The sequence below is a fragment of the Sprattus sprattus genome, assembly GCF_963457725.1.
Source record: "Sprattus sprattus genome assembly, chromosome: 18".
Lineage (NCBI taxonomy): Eukaryota > Metazoa > Chordata > Actinopteri > Clupeiformes > Clupeidae > Sprattus > Sprattus sprattus.
In genome coordinates, this window is record NC_137916.1 from 24,703,586 (window position 1) to 24,723,278 (window position 19,693).

Here is a 19,693-nt window from a genome sequence, read left to right on the forward strand (position 1 = left end):
ATGCTCTGTACTCTTTCAGTTTCAGGATGTATTGGTCTTTTATGGTGTGCCTTTAAGAATATGTTCACGTGTTTTTTTTAATAATGAGGGTATCATTATAATCAGTATTCTACTTCCAGGCAACCCACAAATCATTGTATTTACAATTCTTGAGTCATGATTTGACTTGATTGAAATGTTCCAATATGTTGGATTGAAAATATTGGGAATAATTGTCACACAATGGGATTTCTGGCTTATTTTTCTTTGATACAAACAGGTGTAGCTTTCGAGGAACATTAACCAAAAAAATTAACTTAAAATCTGCTGAATCGTACACACTATTGTTTACTAGAGATGTATTCAAGACTATGTTTGGATTGCAGTTCCAGTCTCTTGCCAGTGGCTGCCTGTGTCTCCTCTGCCCTAGCCTCCTAGCTTCCCTTATCCCTTTTACAGCCCTGCCCACGGTGGAGACACCCAGGGGGCACGAGCTGGTTAGGGGCAGCAGAACATGCTCACATGGAGCACAGAGACTTAGTCATAAGTCATGCGTCCACTTAAATGAGAACGACGCCTTGGCTGTTGACAGCGTGCCTAAGCAGAAGTGTCAGTCCAGCTGTATGTGGGACACTGGGAAGAGGAACAGTCCCAGCTTTGGCAACAAATGACAGTAATCTTTCATAACAGGTGTCGTCGCAGTGTAACACCGCTCACCGCAAGGCAAAGCGCTGTGCGGTACTGATAGTAAAGTGGCAGACCTGCTTGCTTTTATGCTCCCAGACATAGTAAACACACCAGCAAACACCTATGCTGGTGTCTGCTGTGGTAAAGTTGAAGGAAAGTTGGAAGCCATATATATATATGCAGGAAACCATATAGATATAAATAAAACTCTGGTCATATTGTAATCCAGGTATTATATAACATCTTACTTGGATAGAGGGACGTAAAGCTGCCTGGTGCGATGTGGCTTAATGCTGCAGATAATCATTCTCATTGTTAGTGGGCTAAAGTTAGTACCAGCAAATGGCCTTTAGGATTACAAATGTTTTACATTTTATTACATGGACTAAGGTATGGGTTTTTGTGTTTTGGACATATTGTAGTTGCCATATCAATGTTTAAACTACCTGCTCAGTTTTAATTCTATTCAGGAAATACCTAGTGAAATAAAATGTAAGTAATGTTATTTTCTTTATATTATTCTCTGCAATCTCACAGAACCTATAAAAAGATAATGAATTGAATTGATAAAATATATTTGTATGCGTTTTTAATATTTTTAGGAATTGCAGCATAGTAAACATTGCCTTGAAATGCATTGTATGTTTCCTTTTCTTTTGATGTTTATTGAGCTGTTTTCTGTTTGCTTTGGTTGGATTATAATTATTTTGTGTAAAGATTAACATAAGATTGGCACTAATATCATACAACGTTTTTTTTTTTTTCAAATGGAAATATCTATTTTCATTAACAATTCATAACGATTTTTGTCTGGTTTGTATTTGAATTCAGGCACTTAGAGCACGTAATATCAACAGGCAGCTTACGAAGAATTTGGCGCGTTGTTTTGGAACCGTTATCTTCAGTGGTGGAAAGCAGGCGCTGTAAGGCTTCCAAAAAGAAAGCAATTTAATTTCCCCGTAATTAATGAGAAGAGTTTAGTTTAAAGACATTTAAGGAAACATTTTTCCTCCCAGTTGTGGCCATATTGCATAAGATTTAATCTGACTGCAAAGTTAGTGATGTTTGGGATGATCTGTTAACTGTGCATGGAATTAGAGAACTGTAATAGAGGATCATGTGGCTCGCGGTGGAGAGGACGTCTGCGCGGTGGTGAGGCACCGGAGAATGCTCTTATATGCCGTCGATAAGAAAACCCCTCAAAATGCCCACATTCGGGGTGATGTACAAAGGAGCTGTCCTCATCAGTAGGTAAATGAATTTCAAAATGTTCTGGGACGTTGTTAAGTTTGTTTTTCTTAACGGGCTGTTGACTAAAAGAGCGCTAAGCTGTTCCCGTGCATGGGTTGAGTGCATAGGCTGCTTTGCGCGAGAGGACATACTGTGCGACCGCTGGGATATGTGATGATATGAGCAAAACACCATTTTGTACATTTGAAGGGGCTAAGGTGTTGTGCTATCCAGATACATCATTTGAATCTGTGAAAAACACAACACCGTGACAAGAAAGTGAAGTTTCGGTGTGTTTCAGTAAAATTTTGGTTTCGCGCTGTTGCTTGGGCGCTCTCCGTGGCTACACGAGTGCTTGGCTTTGCTTTGTACACAGCCTTCTTGCAGGTGCACGTGCCATGGCAGCCCAACGAAATATGATAGTATTCAGTTCAGCCTTTCACTCAGATTATGAGAGGGGCGTGGGACAGTTTTGCTTTTCATTTCAAATCTGGCAATGCAGGAGAACAAAGTACAGTGTTTCCATGATTCCAAATAAGGACTCGGTGCGCGGTTCCATCTCTGGAAAAACGCACATTTGTGTGTATTGCAGTGCACAGTTCACTGTGTTTACTTCCTTCTTGCAGTATTTTTTATAAATATACTATGGTCTGCCATTAAGAGGACAGCTGATAACCATTTGTGTTTTGTTCACTATGTTCATGAGTAATGGTGAATCCTTTTACTGCCCTTTTGCTCCTTTATATTTATTGTTATTATGTAACATCATCCTAATAGCCATCCCTGACACCTAGACCAGCGGAAGTCACTGATTAAAATCAAAAGCTCAGTCTGTATTAGGGGCTGTGGGCTGTCGAAATGGCTTTCTCTGTGGACATATGCGCCATTTGGTGATGACAGATTACAACAGAAGACTTCAATTATCATCATTGCACATATGTTTGCTGTGTACAATTGAATTTCAATTGTTTGTGCATGAAAATGATAGCATTTACACATGTACAAAAACTAAGAAAAGTGTATTTTAGGAAACCAAAAACCCAACACTGGTAAGTAATTGTAGTTTGACAAGGTTTGGTTAAAACCAATGAATTAATCTATTAATAAAAATGCATTAAAAAAAAATATATGAATGATGTTTTGGGTTACCTTATCTTGACCTGAAAAAGTCTGTACTCTATGTTAAACCTTAAACCTGCTAGCTTATAGTTTGTTTGTGTTTTTGCTGTGCCGTTATTGTGGTACCATCACTACCTCACTGAGACAGAAAGAAAAACAACATGGCATTACAAGGGTGTTTATCAAGGACCAGGCAGCCTTTAATGGTCTGTCCACTGCAGGACACTTTGCCCTGCAAAATTAATGCTGATTGCTCAAGGGTGGGAACATGCAGTGTGTTGGTCTCATAGCCTGAGAAGACCACGCAGCGCAGCAGGGTTCTCCATCTCTGCTTCAGTGATGTGGTGCAGATTGGCTGCTGTAATTAGTGTGCTAACTACGATAGCATTCGTTTTAGGCTCTTAGACAAGAAATACTGCGATAATTAAACACACATCAAGCTGATTATTTCCATTTTTCGCGTGGCGGTGTTGTTGTTACAGGCTATGATGTTGTGCCGTTCGGCATTAAGGTGGCGGCCGAGGGAAGATTCGAGGGGCTAATGATACAGTTGACCTTCTCGTGAGGGCCTCTCCATAATTCCTGTTTTTATTCATAAGCCACATATTAAAGACCAGAGGAGAGGAGTGGTGTGGTTCAATGGAAAAATAGCTCTTCGTCACTTTGAAGTCTCTTCACTCTTAACTCATGGAAATCCTTGAACAACTCATCACCAGGAAGAGAGGAAAATCAAGGTAGTGTTTGTAATTGCACATCCTTAGTGTCCGTGAAACCAATCTCACAAAATAAGATCATCTTATTTTCTTTTATGTTTCACATCCCTTTTAATGTCCTTATCCTCTTCCACCACTCAATGGCTAGAGTCTGAAAAAATATCTAGTCATTGTAAATGCTTCACAGAGTGGGCTACTCGTGAAGGGTCTCTAAGCATCCTCCAGGATTGGTACATTTAAACACAAAACAATGGTAGTAATTATAACATTTCTCTCCCTTTTTCCTGCTCTTAAAGGACACTCATGGGTCCGTACGGCGCCGACCGGGCTGTTCATTCCATGGAATTCACAGACTGTGAGAATGGATTAGGTAAGTGCATGGTCGTCGCGTGTTTGCGTTGGCTGACATGGCTCCCCCCCCCCCTGACTCCCACATCACTGCTCTAACTCCACTGCACCTTTTCAAACTGTCAAATGTCCAGACAGATCATATCTGAATCCATACAGCTTATTTATTATTACACGTGGCCCCATGTTATTTTCCGCACTGTACTGTATTCCCGTAAACTGGGGCAACCTGAACATGCTGGATGCTGCTGTGCGAATCCTGAAGCATTCTGACACTGGGCCTGCTGCTCGTCAAGCACGCTCTGAACTCACATTCAAAGGGAGGCCAAATTAGAACAAAAAAATTGAGAATGAAAAATGGAAAAACGGTTGGATTTGTCATTGCAGAGATAAAGAGTAAGAGAGAGTGAGAGAGAGAGAGAGATAGTGAGAGAGAGAAAGAGAGAGATATTAAAGAGGGCAAAGAGTGTGTAACACTGGGGTGCCCAACAGCAGAGATGGGGTGTAGGGGAGTCGGGTGTGGGGTTCGGGTGGGGGGGGGGGGGGCAGGGGTAAGGAGGCTTCAAGCTTTTATCTGGGCTGATGTATGCCTTGTTGCTGAGCAGTGGGGTAGAATTCAACCCTGAGCCAAAATGATGACAGTTATTTTTTCTCACATTTCTCTCTCTCTCTCTCTTTCTCTCTCTGGCTCTATCTTCCTCTCATTCTTGCTTTCTCTCTCTCTCTCTCTCTCTCTCACACACACACACACACACACACACACACACACACACACACACACACACTCTTTGTCAGTGTACACCTCTGCCTCATCTCTAGTAACACAATACATCAAAACGCCATTCAGGGACAGCACTAAGCTCCTTAAACCTGTCCTCCTTACAGTCGCAGTTGCACACTCAACAATTCGTTGTATTACTGAAGCAAACCCCAGCTATTTTTGGCGGAGGGACAAAAAAAGTTGTTGCTATGTGTGCAGAGAATGCGAGGTTTAAGGGATGGCGCATTGCATTCGGGGAGGGGGGATAAATAGGCTTCCTCTTAAATTTTGATTATTGTTGTCGGTGTGATTTGCAGCTATGTATGAGCGCATCCAGAATGCAGGGCTGTTCATATTTCTGCATTAAAAAAAGACACTGTGTGAGGGCAAGAAATACACTCTCAAGGCCAACGGACTGGAAACAGACAAGTGACGCTTGACAGAATTTGAAGAGGTTGGCAGACGGCTGGGAAGCTTGTGGGCATTTACCCTCCCGTGGCATCAACAACCGTCTCCGAGCAGAACGCATAATCTCTCTGACCTCTCGATAACAAGCACCAACAGCTGCATGGTGCATCTGGGAGGCAAGGTGACATGGTCTATGAACCCCACAGCAGACACGAAAATATATTATATCAGCAGATTTCTTGAGCAACTGTTGTCTGGACTGCGAATTAACCTTAAAAAACTAAGGTTAAGGCCGTGAAGACGTCAAGCCAGCAAGGGGTTCCTCATGTTGAAAATAGATTTGATTGTGGGATCCCTTTGCTGTAGGTTCTACATAGAACTACTTCTACACATACAATTTCCTGACATTAAAGGATCTTCTTGACTAAAAAAAAGGGGCCTCACTTATAAAGATGCACAAAAAAAGCTGCGTAAACTGGGATGAAATGTTTCTGTCACTGTAACCATCAGGCTTCATAGAAAAGTTCTATGCGGAAAAAGGTGCGCATTTCCATGAATCCTTTCACCCATGCACTGGCAACAACAAAAACTCAGCCCCAGATGAAAAGCAGAAGAAAGACCGGTCAATATCAAACAATATGCCCATATCAAATTACTTGATCAGGTTTACACTTACTTTTGTCTATGAAATTAGTTACTTTGTTTTGTCCATAAGTTCTGTTACACACTGTCTTCGATGCCATGGTCTATGATATGACCAGACAAATGTTAGGCTAGACTTCTTAACAAGTTTGAACCCATTTCACTCAGTACATGTTTAAGGTGTATGTCTGGTGGTAAACTTTCTCTCACTCTGCAAACTTCGACTTCTTTATGCAAGTTTCCCTCAACCATTATCCAACAAAGGCTCGTTATAAATGTTAGCATATTCATGAGTCATTTTGCACTGACCGTTTACGGATGATTGTGGGATGACACTGGGAGGTGTATGACGCTCGTGCACGCATGCACAATTAAACGCAGATTGTTATTTATAGCGATACGACTGCGTACAGCTGGGCGCCACCCCAACCCGACACGACTGCCTGCATACAGGTGCCTACGGTTATTTTAAAAATCAGAATATTTCCGTACGGTTTGTGCATACGCAATGTTTTGGGGTTGGAATCTACCCTGAGTTTTATAAATGAAGTCCCAGATTTGTACCCACCATTCTACAGGAGACTTACCATTCTTTAGAGAGCCCCTTCAGCAGAGAACAATGCTAAAAAAGATTCCTCTATGCAAACTGCACCATCTATATATTTAGCCTACGCAGAGCATTTAAAGTGAGTTTTGTTAAAGTGCAGTTTACGGCCTTAACACAGTTAGCAGTAACATATTGTACTGTGTGGTGCATTTTTCACACTACAACAAACTGAAAGACATGCAAAGAACAGGCTGCCTGCCAGCTGGACTTGGAGTTGTTTTTTCAGAGTGCTAACATTAATAATAACCCGTAGAGTTGTCAAAGATTCAACCCAGTCCTCTCCTCTCGCGGTTCAGATGTTCGTTATGAAAGCGTGTGTGTGTGTTGAGGCGAATGGTTGCCTGGGCTGGAGCATCATCCACCAGCTTCTGTGGACATCCAGGCCGTGTAACAACATCAAAGACCCCAGTTGCGTGTGCACACACACACACACACACACTCACAGTTGAACAGACACAGACACACACACACTCAAAGTTGAACAGACACACACACACACACACACTCACAGTTCAACACACATACCGTAAAACAGACGGACACACACACACACTCACAGTTGAACAGACACAGACACACACACACATACACACTCACCGTTGAACAGACACAGACACACACACACACACACACACACACACACACACACACACACACACACACACACACACACACACACACACACTCACAGTTGAACAGACACACACACGCACACACACTCACACTCACAGTTGAACACACATACAGTTAAAAAGACACAGACACACACACACACACACACACACACTCACAGTTGAACACACACACACACGCACACACACACACACACACACTCAAAGTTGAACACACATACATACATACAGTTAAACACACACACACTCACACTCACACTCACAGTCACAGTCACACAAACACACACACACACACACACATCCAGACATACACGACTAGAAAGTCTAATCGGAGCATGAGTGTGAAACTAGGCCTGCAGTGAGTGTTGGGCACAGAAACACAGGGATAGGACCGCCTCGTTACCGGGCAGATCTTCAGCTTTTGCAGTCATATGGCGGCACATGTTCTTGCCTCAGTCCTAACTAACCATCCTAAAGCAGGATGGCCTTTCTAAATATCTTACATTAGTCTGCATAAGGTGTTCACACATTGTGCATTTTGTATTTACATCTTATTTGTATACTAGGCTACTAGGATATTTATTTCTCATCCCGTAACCTGGGAACCACTGTCTTATTTCTCACCCCATACTCTGGTAAACCACTGTCTTAAAGGATTGAAGACATGAAAACAGAATAAGACCTTGACCCCACCAACCAATTTGTTGTCCCCTCACAATATGGGTGGCCTTCTATCGCACAAGGCGACTTGTAAAGGCCGACTAAGAGCGTTACTAAGGTGCTGACCCCTGGCGACGCCTAAATCCTCATTCGCTGACGGCTCTGTGCCGTGGGACACTGAGCCTGTAAGCTGTCTAGGGTCTAATTATCTCACCTACCTGTCAATAGTGTGTGGAACGTGCAAGGCACACCACGGGGGATTCTGCCCAAAGCTGGAGGTCGGGGTTCAGCCTCGCTCCTTTCTCCTGCTGGGACGTCAGTGCTCAGAGTACAGGACACCCAGTGCCTCCTGTTCTCACCTTGCCTGCCCCCTAACTCAATTGTAATCCAATTTAGTTTAACTAGTCTGCTGTGGCCCTACCAAGCAAGTTCTTCTCTACCATTAGTAGTAGTAGTAGTAGTAGTAGTAGTAGTAGTCGTAGTAGTAGTAGTATGATGAAATGTTGGTTTTAGTGTGACCTTAGCCATGGGTGCACTGGCCGATCCAATTGACAGATGGGGGGGGGGGGGGGGGTTTGGTTGTTTGATTGCAAAGGAGATGGTGGCCAACGGATAAAAAAAAGAGTCAGTAAATTGGGGATGGAAAAGGTGGGAAATAGAAGTGGAGGCCAAAGGAAGATAAAAAGGTCAGTGATATAATGTACGGGACTGGGGTAAGTCAGAGGGCGGTACACCTAGGGGTTAAGGGTGGGGGTGAGGTTTAGGTTATGGGGCCTGGACTAGGATCCATGATAAGTGCTAAAGTTGAGGTAAGTGCTTTTATAAAGTAAGTGCTCGGGAAAAAATTAGAAAATTGGAATATGCCAAGCAAAAAAGTGAGTGGGTGACCAACGGAAGGTAAGGAAAACAAAACAGAAAAGTGCATTGGGTGGAAACAGTCCAGAGCTAGATGGAGGTTTAGGAAGAGGGGCCAGGATGAGAATCTGTGGAAAAGATGATGTGGATTGGAGGAAAAGGATGAAGAGTTAAAATGGTGAAAACATGTAAAATGAGTCGATAAAAGATTAGAGATGTGGTTAATTATGTGTATCATTTATAAATAATAATAAATATTAAATATTAGAATAAATTAAAAGAGAATGTAAAGGTTCATCAAGACAAACAAATAGAGGACCAATCTGAAAAGGAAAAACTAAGGAGAATAAAAGTGGTGAAAAAGAAGGGGGAATGGAGGAGAGGGGCCAAAGAGAAAGTTTAAAGGTTAGGGTAGTAGTAGTAGTAGTAGTAGTAGTAGTAGTAGTAGTTTTACGCAGTAATACTAATTTAATCTGCTCCTGAGTAGTCTTTATCACGCAGAGACTGTATTCGGAAGACCTAGTGGCAATGCTACGGAGTTGATGTAGGATTATCTACTGGTTTTTGGCCTTCGTGAGGCCCCGTAGGCCCTACTACTAAGCTTGGCTGCCAGTCAGGTATAGCTTGACCTTAAGAGTCACACTTGGCCTTAGATGAGTATTTATGCTCAGATTCAAGCAGCCAAACTTCTCTGGTCACGCACCCACCCTCCTCTATTTTAAGCTGCTGGAGGTCGCAACTCCACATGTGCTGGACATGCTTAAACTCCTCAGTTGGAACTTGGCAGTATGAGACCTGTTAAAATCCAGTGGCAATCCAGCCCATCTGTCCCTGGCCGATGTGAGTCAAACGTAGATGTGAGTCGCGCATGCACCATTTTAGGACATAACAACAGCGCACATCAAAATTGCACTACATGTTTCGGAGGTGAAGACAGTGGAGATCAAGGAGTATCATCTCTTTATTACGGATGAAATGTCAACGTGTTGTTATTCAAGTTGTAAAGAAGATGAATCAAAGGTGGGGTGCACCCCCAAAAAACAACAGAGTTAATATTTTACCTGATGTCTTCCATGAGTATTTCACCTGATGTCTTTTCCATGAGTCATTTAACGTTGGTAACTTGTTATGAATCTAGATAAAATAATACACACACACTCAAATCCCAAGGAAAGGATGTTGGTGGACACACACACACAAACACATCCTGAGGCATGTGAAAGGCAAATTGGTCTTTTGAAACTGTTTTGAAATTATCATGGATTTATCATCACAATTTTTCATGATATTTAAGGTTATATAGTCCAGCCCGCCCCCAAAGAAAGCGTTACATTCCCTCTTGAACACTTAATTCCTCTCTCACAGGGATCAAAGTCATTGGAGGAGTAAAGGAAATGACGGGGGAAGAGTTTGGAGTCTACGTCAAAAGGATTTTACCAGGTGGCCTTGCTTCAATTGATGGTAAGATTCATTCATTTATGTATTATTTGATGCAATTATTTTTTGAAAAAATGTATTAACGAATAGTAGATGCTTCAATTGGGTATTGTATTCTTCATGGAAGATAAAACCTTGTTTTCTAGAAATGCCTCCTATTTCAAATATGCTTGATGTAAGGATGCAGGTGTAACATGCCACTCAGAGCTTCAACCAAGCCATTCTTATGGATGGCAGACCTTGCGCCCAACTGATTAGTCCAAATAAATCTTTTGAGCTGCCGCTGTTGTTTAATTCAATTGCCTTGATCCACCTGGTTTTGGAAGGCTTTCACTAATGATGAGCGGCAATCCCATTATTAGCAATCAAAGCATCTGACATCTGGGACGTCACCTTGGTTTGAAAAGTCACATTTAGAGAGTGCGTGGGACATCCTACTGTGTGTCCTTCAGATGTGTTTGGGTTTGGGCTTAAAGAGAGGAATTGAAGTCTCAATCTTAGTTTCTGTAAATCACTTACGAACTCTCATTAGTGCGTCTTGCTGTTCATCCAAAACCCTGTTCTCTCCTGATCTCACATCTCTCTCTCTCTCTCTCTCTCTCTCTCTCTCTCTCTCTCTCTCATTTTCTCTCTCTCTCATTTTCTCCCTCTCTATCTCTCTTTCATTTTCTAATTTTTTCTCTATCTCTCTGTCTCTCTCTCTCACTCTCTCTCTCTCTCTCTCTCTCACTCTCTCGGAGCATCAGCCCTGTGTGTAAAAAAAGTGTTTATGTTACCCAGTCACACCTGTTCGGTCTCTTAGCAACAGTTTGCCCAGTAGTATCCCCCAACGCATGCCTACACTTAAGTCTTAAGTCGCTCACGTGCAGGAGAGTGCTCCGTGTAGCGCTGCTAAAGCCTCTGCCTGCCGGGAATTAGTGGGTCTTTCCCACTCTGTGTGCGCTGTAAACACTAGCACCACTGCACTGCCACGTCCCTTCACTTAGGCATTACCACTGTCACGATGACTGGACTGGGTTGCATATACAGAACATTTCCTTAATTTCCCTCGGGATCAATAAAGTATCCATCTATCTATCTATCTATCTAAATTAATACATCTACGTAACGATACGTAGATTTTCAGCTATGTAATCGCAGCAGTTAGCACACTGTATTACATGTTGGTGTTTCTAGGGTTTTAATATAATGGATTACACATTATAGAATATGTCTTGAACACTATTTGCACTATGATGCTAAACCATGCACTGGCAGCTTATCCGGTTTAACTTGATTCCACCAGTGCTTATTTGCCCATTTGCTTATGTGAATAAATAGTGCTGAGATGACTCATGTCAGTTTACTGAGAGTCACTTTGGAGGAGATAGTTAGTAAGACTACTGTTTGTAAATGTTCTTATGTTCGTCACCCTGTCCTCAGCCCTGGGTCAGTGCTGAAGCCTTTGGTGAGTGTGTGATCAAACGTTTAATGAGGAACGGAATAAAACTGCGATATGGCCTATAATGAAAGGACGATAATGATCTTGAACAGAGATGAAGAACAATGGTCTATTAAGATATATGATGGGGTGAGAGGGCTTGAGAATGTGTGCAGCGATGTTGTTCACATTTTGGAGAGAGCAAAGGCCAAAGAAAGCAAAAATGAAATTGTCTATAAAAGACTCGTTGGCGAAACTGGGCCGACCTTCCGTACAAGAATGAAGGCCGAGGGGGCAGCTCTAGTGAGGGTCTTTATGGAAAATTTTACTTTGATGCTGGAACTTCAATTAGTGTATGATCCAGACTATCGTACAGTGCTTAATTAAAGCTTCTGCCTGAAATGAGGACAAAACATCACTTTTCTGAGGTGTCCTGTATGACTATGGATATATGGATATACAGATCAGCAATAAAAAAAAGATTTCGATTCAGTGATCAAATGTCATTATCCAGCATTAGGAAACACAAAGCCTGCTTCTTTCGTGTGGAATTATGTATATCATACATTTTCTGCATTGCTCAAATGCATTGCATAACACCAAATTAGTTAAGTGTAACTGTAAAGAACTAATTACACCTGAAGTTTTTTTTGGAGTATGATGATATGAACGTACATGAGAAGCCGTCTGTGAGAGCCACACCTGACCTACGGCATCCGTGGTTGAGTCTGAGTCTAAAAAAAACCTTCCAACCTTACACAGACCTGTCCACCAACAGCCAGAGACCAAATAAACGTCACTGGTCGTGCTTGTAATCTGGCTGTGACCTTGATAAAAGAAATGAGGTAGGGAGAAATGCAGTCCAAAACTCTGTTGAGACACATAAATGTACAAATATCCGAGAAATGTCTTAATCTGACATGAACAATTTATCTGCCATCAGTAAACTGTCGTGACTGTAAATCATTTTTTTTTCCCGTCGGCCACCACTCCTTGAACTTACACCTCTGCCGCCGAAGAAGTGCCGAGCCATCGCTCCTTCCCCTTCGATAATACATTAATAAAACAAAGGCTGTTCTAACCCACATTCAGAAGTAGGACAGGTTGTTTGAGGAGACTGCCACCAGTGAGCCTGTAGGAAATCTTTCATAGTGGGTCAATATGCCACTCAACTTGAGGCTATTAACAGCTCATCAGATACATGACTTAGTAGTTCCTCTCGAGACGAATGTCAGTTTCATCGCTGAATGCTTCAGATCTTCTTGAGTGATTGTAATAATGATAGTTATCAGACATTGATCCAACTTTTCAGGCAGAATTTAAAGCATTTGTTGGATTTAAAATGTCTCATACAATTTTAAAAGCACTGGAAGTATACATTGGACTCATCAATGAGTTAACAGTGATGACAGCAGTGGTGGACATTTAGTATATTGGGATGATTCAGAGGTCACAGACGGTTGCCATGACGGCCTCAGCAAATGTGGCAGCTATAGGGATAGTTGGTGGATAACTAGAATTTTCTCTGAAGAAATGTATTTTCCATTTCATTTCCAATACAAAAATAGTTGTCCACAGAACATGAATGAAAGTATCAAAGTTTGATTTTTAATTGGTCTGATCCCTCCATTTTTCCATCTTTCCAGGGAACTTACAAGCAGGAGACCAGATCCTGGAGGTGAACGGAGAGACTTTGATAGGAGTCACCAGCGAAAGGTAACCAACTAGTGACCTAGTCACACCCATTCACTGTGTTTGACTGAACTAGTCACTCCCATTCACTGTGTTTGACTGAACTTAATTTCTCTTGAGGACATAATGCTGTTTCACTCACTCGTTCGATTTTTGCTTTTCCTGCAGGGCGGTAGACGTTCTTAGATCAGCGTCTTCAACCAATCACATGCGCCTTCTCATCGCAAGGGATGACGATGCCAGGTGAGCTGCCAGTGAAAGGCAGATGTTAAAGTAACACTATGCAACAATTTGACACATTTTGAGGTGTGGTTTTATAGGCAACTCATTTTGGTACCATCCTCAAATTCATTTTGATAGCATATGGTCATGTGAAGGACATATAAACACCTGTGTCTTGCCCACTAGCCAGCCAAGATATGCCCTATGTAGATCTGTGTAACGGGCTGGAACAACCTGCAAAAATGGAAGATAAGCTTTCACACACATGACATTGCCAATTGTACTGCCAAAAGACACCAGTTAGTGTGTTGGCAAGCTTCTATCAGTGTCAGCTGGGCTGTTGGTGGTGTTTGCAAGGTTTATGCATGCCTTTTAAGTAGTAAGCTTACTAGTTTTGGAACAAAACTCCGTATTGCTGCTTTAAAAACAGAGAGGAATATACCATCAACAGTTGTCACTTTTTAATGCCTCTACAAACACAAACGTTTAGTGACATCTAAACGCACAGACCTCCCAATTACCTTGTTTTCCCTTCCCATTCCCTGTCTGCCCCTAAATACTCCAGTTAGCTGGATGCTTGATTTATGACCTGTTGGGTTCTGTCCTTTCAAGTGACTGAGCCTCACCCCTCGTCTTAGCTTGGTGGCCGTGAATAATTTAAAGCGAAAATGAATAATTTTGTTCATAAACTAGATCTGACTGGGTGCTGGCAGTTGCACAGGAGCTAGTTGGCGCGCGCTTCAGAGGGGCTCTGGCAGCCTCGTGCTGGTTTTGGACAGTGGAGCCTCATGGCCCTCTAGGCCTTCCCCATCCTCTCCTGCCTTCCGCCCTTTTTTTAGGTTTTGGGGTTTTTTTTGCCGAAAAAAGCATCAATGGAAAAAAATAGAACCAGTGGAACATCCATTGGCTAAGTGGTTTCAACTTGTAGCGCAACAACACTGACAGGCTTCAGATACTGTAGATGCAGTGTATCAGCACGCATTCTTACACACACACACACACACACACACACACACACACACACACACGAAAACATGAAGAAAAAACATGAAACAAGCAAACCAGCGAAACAAACAGCAAGCAAGGATTTCACGACGAACAGAAAAAATAGGGCAAAAAAATATTACGTTTTTTTTTTTAAAGTCCCAAGATGATGGCAAGATGACATCCATTGGGAAAAGATTTGATAAGTTCAGGGTTTAACATGTGAATATAACCTGTATATAAGCACAAACAGCACACACAAGCCGATGCTTTAATAGGGAGATCTGGAGACATAATTAGCTTTGGCTTACCACAAGCCCTCACACTGAGGCCATACTAATGCTTGGCCAGTGTTACTAGGCCATTGTCAGGACAGAGTATATTAATAGGCAAAACCGTCTAGACGTGTGCCACATCCTGTGCAGCTTGCCAGGGCTGTTGGCCAAACCGCTTGCACTCAGTTATATTTAGCTTTTCCAGTGGTTTTAGTAATTTAGCTTATTTATAAAACCCAAATCAACTTAAAATGGGTAATCACACACTATCACAATCACACTATCATAATCACTGGTAGTGTGAAACCATTACTGGAGCATCTAGTGTATCAGTGCACTCTATGTCAGACTCAGAGGTAGAAGGACTGACCCCTCTCTGACCCCTCTGACCCCAACCACTGTTTGTAAACTACATAAACCTACCAGATGAGAGTATGAGTACCTAGTTGGGACAGGAAACAAACGTCAGGTGAGTGACCCAAGGGTTCATGAGATGGGATCCACAGGGGTTAAGAGCAGGAGCTGAAGCAACGGGTTGAACAGGGGTAGGCATGCCGCACTGTCTCCACTAAAGCAGCTACCCTTAGCTAGACAGCCTTTAGCTAGTGGGCATTTCACCAAACAGAATACAACTTTTCCAAACATTTCAACCTGTGTATAGATTACAGTGAATCTACGGACAGAGTATTATTGTCTACTAACCAGATCAGTCATATGGCATTGAAGAGTTGATGGCCATGATCAATTAACTTCTGTGCTGATCAGCAGGCTTAGTAAAAAAAAAAAATATCAATTTTATTTATATAGCAAAAAAATTGTCTCAAGGCGCTTTACAGAGCCCAGGGTCTGAACCCCCTCAGAGCAATCACCATGGCAACAGGGGCAAGGAAAAACTCCCTGTTAATCAGGAAGAAACCGTAAGCAGAACCGGCTTAGTGTCTACCATTGTAATGGATGGGAATGCTAATCCCATGCTAGTCAATGCTAGTCTCCCTCTACATGTCTGTATATAATAAAGGGTGTTATAGCTTTATTCTGTACACTTTGCCTTAAAGGTGCAGTCCACGGCTCCAATACTTTACACTTTTTTGTCAAATTTAGCTAATTTTTCCTCACTGCTGTTTAGCTGTCTAAAAAAAAAACACAGGTGTTTGTACACAGTCCTGGCTCTGTTAAATGGAAAAAGCAATGTGGCCCAGACGGAACCATACAACACGTTGCTTCAGGAGCACGGGGTCGGAGGGGTGTCATATGATTGTCCGTTAAGGTCAAATATCTTTCACCAGAATCGCAGACTGTGCCTTTAACCAATTCTTAGCTGGTCCTGAAGGAGGTTGGGGGATGGTAAGGTAAAGGAAGGAGCGATGATGATGAGTGTGTCAGGGGGGATTATATCCCCAGCGTGGGACGTGGAACGTGGGCGTCCTCCCTCCCGCCCTACACCAGCCCCACCACAGCTTACCCATCTTGGGCTCAGCGCGTGATCCTCCTTGAGGCCGTAATGATGTGGTGGTGAGGAGGAGATGGGCTCTCTCTGGCCTGGCGCCCATCACCTCAGTGTTTACTCCGCTGTCCTCAGATGGACTTAAGAGGAGCACACGAGTGCTCACACTTTCTACACACGTAAACAAAACACAACAAAAACAAACAAACAAACAAAGGATGATGGCGTTTGAGTTGTAGGTATACTACACTTCTATTTTTGGGACCAGTTAAATGAATAGCTAGATAAGTCAAATTGAAATTGCATTGAAAAAGTGAACATACAAATGGACAGTCATGGAAGTGGACATCCAAAAGACACGCACGCATGCACACACACACACACACACAGCGAGAGTTTTTAGCTGATGTTAAAGATGACAGGTTGTCTGAACTAAAGGGAGGTAGGGCGTTTCTGCTGACCTACTTCTGCCTGTCCGAGGTGTGTCCGCTGGAGGCCGGGGACAGTGACGGAGTAAACACGTACAACAGGACAAGAGGGATCACATCCAATGTTTTAGGGCTGCTCTCTCTAACGGCCAACTGGTGAAGAAAGGCCTTTATACACTCCATAAACCAAACAATGACAGAGGATTAGGGAGAGATTTAAATCAGTTGTAGATTTTGTGACAGATATGTTATTGTTAAAAATATTCAGTATTGAATATATGCTGGTATATCTAAATGTGGAAGATCACATGTTACAATCTGAGAGTATGTTTTCTAACATAAAGTCAGCTAGTGCGGTGAAACTGCAATTTTGGACAAACTGTGCCCTGTTGTGTTTAAAATGTGTTTAAAACAAAACAAAAATAGTTAAAGCCAATATGGTTGTCCAGGCTTTGTTCAGCATAGCACTGAACCCTACATTTCTCTCGGGATAAATAAAGTGTCCATCTATCTATCGATCTATCTATCTATCTATCTATCTATCTATCTATCTATCTATCTTATCGATCTATCGATTTATCTATCACTGCATGCAACAGTGAACTGAAGTATTATGTTGTAATGCTCGTGTGATACCATATAAAAAATAATATCCAGAGAAAAATGGATGGGAGGAGTTATTACACTTATCCTTAAAGACTGAGGTCATAATGTAGTCACGAAATCCACAAATGAGAACATATTTTGTCATGTTAAAAAATTCGAAACAGCATATTTGTATTTGTACGCATCATTTAATCCGATTGTGTCCCTTCCTTTTTTTTGTTCACGGCTTTGCATTCACCATTTCAATCGCCCTGGCGACTGACCTTTTACTGGGGTGAACGGCCTCTCACTGTAGTTGAAGAGGGCGCCTATCCAGGCAGTGTCAATGCTGCCCCGGGTCTGTGTCCTTAAGAGGCCTTTGGAGCTTCTTAGATTACATGATGGATGAACAGATTCTCTGTCACATAAGGGGAATTACCTGTCATGATATTACATTGCCAACTACAATGAAGGTATAATGGCATTGGTGTGTTGCATAATCCGGATGTGAAATTGCACCGGATATTGACTAGATCTCATTCAGCATTCAGAAATGTGTTTTGTTTCATTTTTGTTTGTTTGATTTGTTTGGGTGGTGTGTGTGTGTGTGTGTGTGTGTGTGTGTGTGTGTGTGTGTGTGTGTGTGTGTGTGTGTGTGTGTGTGTGTGTGTGTGTTTGGATGGTGTTTGTGTGTTTTGCTTTCAGGAGAGAATTCACAGAGCTTCTGGAGAAGTACGGCTCCAACAGCAGCACCGGGTCGACGCGGAACTCGCCCAATCAGCATGGTGTGTGCAGTGACACACACGCACACACACACACACACACTCTCACACGTCTCCCTACACACAACAAAGACACAGTAACAGTTAATTACTGTCTACTGTTCATACATTACCTCTATGTCGTTTTCATCCATTGCACTGGTTTAACAAGTGGTATACTTGTAAATTGTCTCAGACGCTGATGTGGTAAGACACACACACACACGCATGCACAATGTCTGTGCTTGGCAACAGATTGTGCTTGGAAACAGACTGTTTGTCATAAGTAAGGAAATGTGTTTGTTAATGAGAAGAGCCTTTTTCTGACTTGAATCTATAATCCTTAAAAAAATGAGATAGTTGAACTAAATCGGCCTTTGAAAATGGCTTATGACAACACACTTGTCCATTATGCAATTGCAAACATCTGTCTCTACAGCCTCAGGAAAGGCACTTCTAATTTGACAGAGAGAGAGAGAGAGAAGGAGAAAGAGAGAGAAAGCGAGAGGGAGATATGTACTGCGACGACGGGCAGAAGATTAGTTCCTTGGCCGAAAATGTTGGCAAGTTTGCGCTCGCCTGTACTTTAAAGTACTGGTATGATGTAATGCTGCTTTTGACAAAAATGTAACCAAGGAGTTCAGAAAGGCATGGAAGTTTTTGGTTGTCATGACTAAGGACGCTGTACAGGGAATATTGATCAGCATACCACAATTCCAAATACACACTCAAGGATTGGCTGTAAACGAACATCCAAACAAACATCTATGGTGCCGGGTCCTCGTCATGATGACCAAACTTTAAGCTACTACATACTCAAATCAATCTCATCCAAATTTAGATGTGCACTCCTGTAAAGGCTTATTGATACCCTGTCCCCAATTTGAAAAATTGAAAAACAGTTAAAAAACGAGGGTTGGTCTGTAACCTTAGTGATCCTCTCCCTGCCTCAGCCAGGGAACATAGCTGCAAACGCAAATTACCTCAAATGTACTAAGTTCTTCTTCATAAATGTATCTCGCACAAGATAGTAACCAGTATGGAAAAAAAAGACCCGCAAGAAGTCACACTAGTTGCTTAATTCTCCTTTGATCCGTTTATTATTTATTATTGACAGATTAGAGCAGATTATGAGAAATCAACGCTAATAATCACTTGTGACTGACGCTCTTTGAAGCCCGTGGGCTAAATCCAGCGCGGCCCCATCAGCACGTTTAAAAGGATATTAATGACAGCTAACTGCGAGAGCTCCACGGGGTCCCCGTGATGAAAAGTTAATTGGAAATTTTACTGCCATCTGGTGGCTCACGTCTGACCTCAGAATACCAATGCATATTTAATAGTGGGGCCGAAGCCAATCCAAGTCATTCTGGGTCAGTTACTTCGGGGCCACAAGGCACAGATATGCAATTAATTAGTCTGAGTTGGGGGAAAAAATAACTCAGAAGAGGATGTGTTCATGAAATCCATTTCAATTTAAATCCCTAAATTTGGTTGAAAAGGGAAATTAAATTCACTCTGAAGTGTAACGTTTGGGTTTCGGGGCTTTTTCAAGATGGTGAATTATAAGATTTATATGGGAATAGCCAATATGGTACGCATGAGATGTATAATGGCTGACCATGTAATGACACAGTGTGTGTGTGTGAATGCTGACCTGTTTTTGTCATCCTGCTAAAGTAGGCAGATACCTGGACAGCTCATCCTCTGGCTCGTCGTCTAGATCACAGAGTCCTCTCCTGCTCAGCCCCGCAGGATCTCAGAGCAACTACAACACCACGGGACCTCTACTGCGCTCGCTCAGG

The 19,693-nt window shown here is 42.3% G+C and overlaps 1 protein-coding gene across 1 annotated transcript in view; it reads left to right on the forward strand.

The window, feature by feature from the left end:
- Positions 1-1,833: 1,833 nt before the first annotated feature.
- The window catches only part of LOC308379624 (syntaxin-binding protein 4), a gene marked incomplete at both ends in the record, with an annotated part of 40,347 nt that continues 22,487 nt past the window's right edge, over positions 1,834-19,693 (forward strand). Inside the window, 7 exons of the mRNA XM_080856840.1 lie at positions 1,834-1,913; positions 4,025-4,098; positions 10,006-10,101; positions 13,144-13,213; positions 13,358-13,432; positions 17,833-17,912; positions 19,569-19,692. Coding sequence (XP_080712966.1) covers positions 1,834-1,913; positions 4,025-4,098; positions 10,006-10,101; positions 13,144-13,213; positions 13,358-13,432; positions 17,833-17,912; positions 19,569-19,692 — 599 coding nt within the window. The remainder of the gene's footprint in view (positions 1,914-4,024; positions 4,099-10,005; positions 10,102-13,143; positions 13,214-13,357; positions 13,433-17,832; positions 17,913-19,568; position 19,693) is intronic.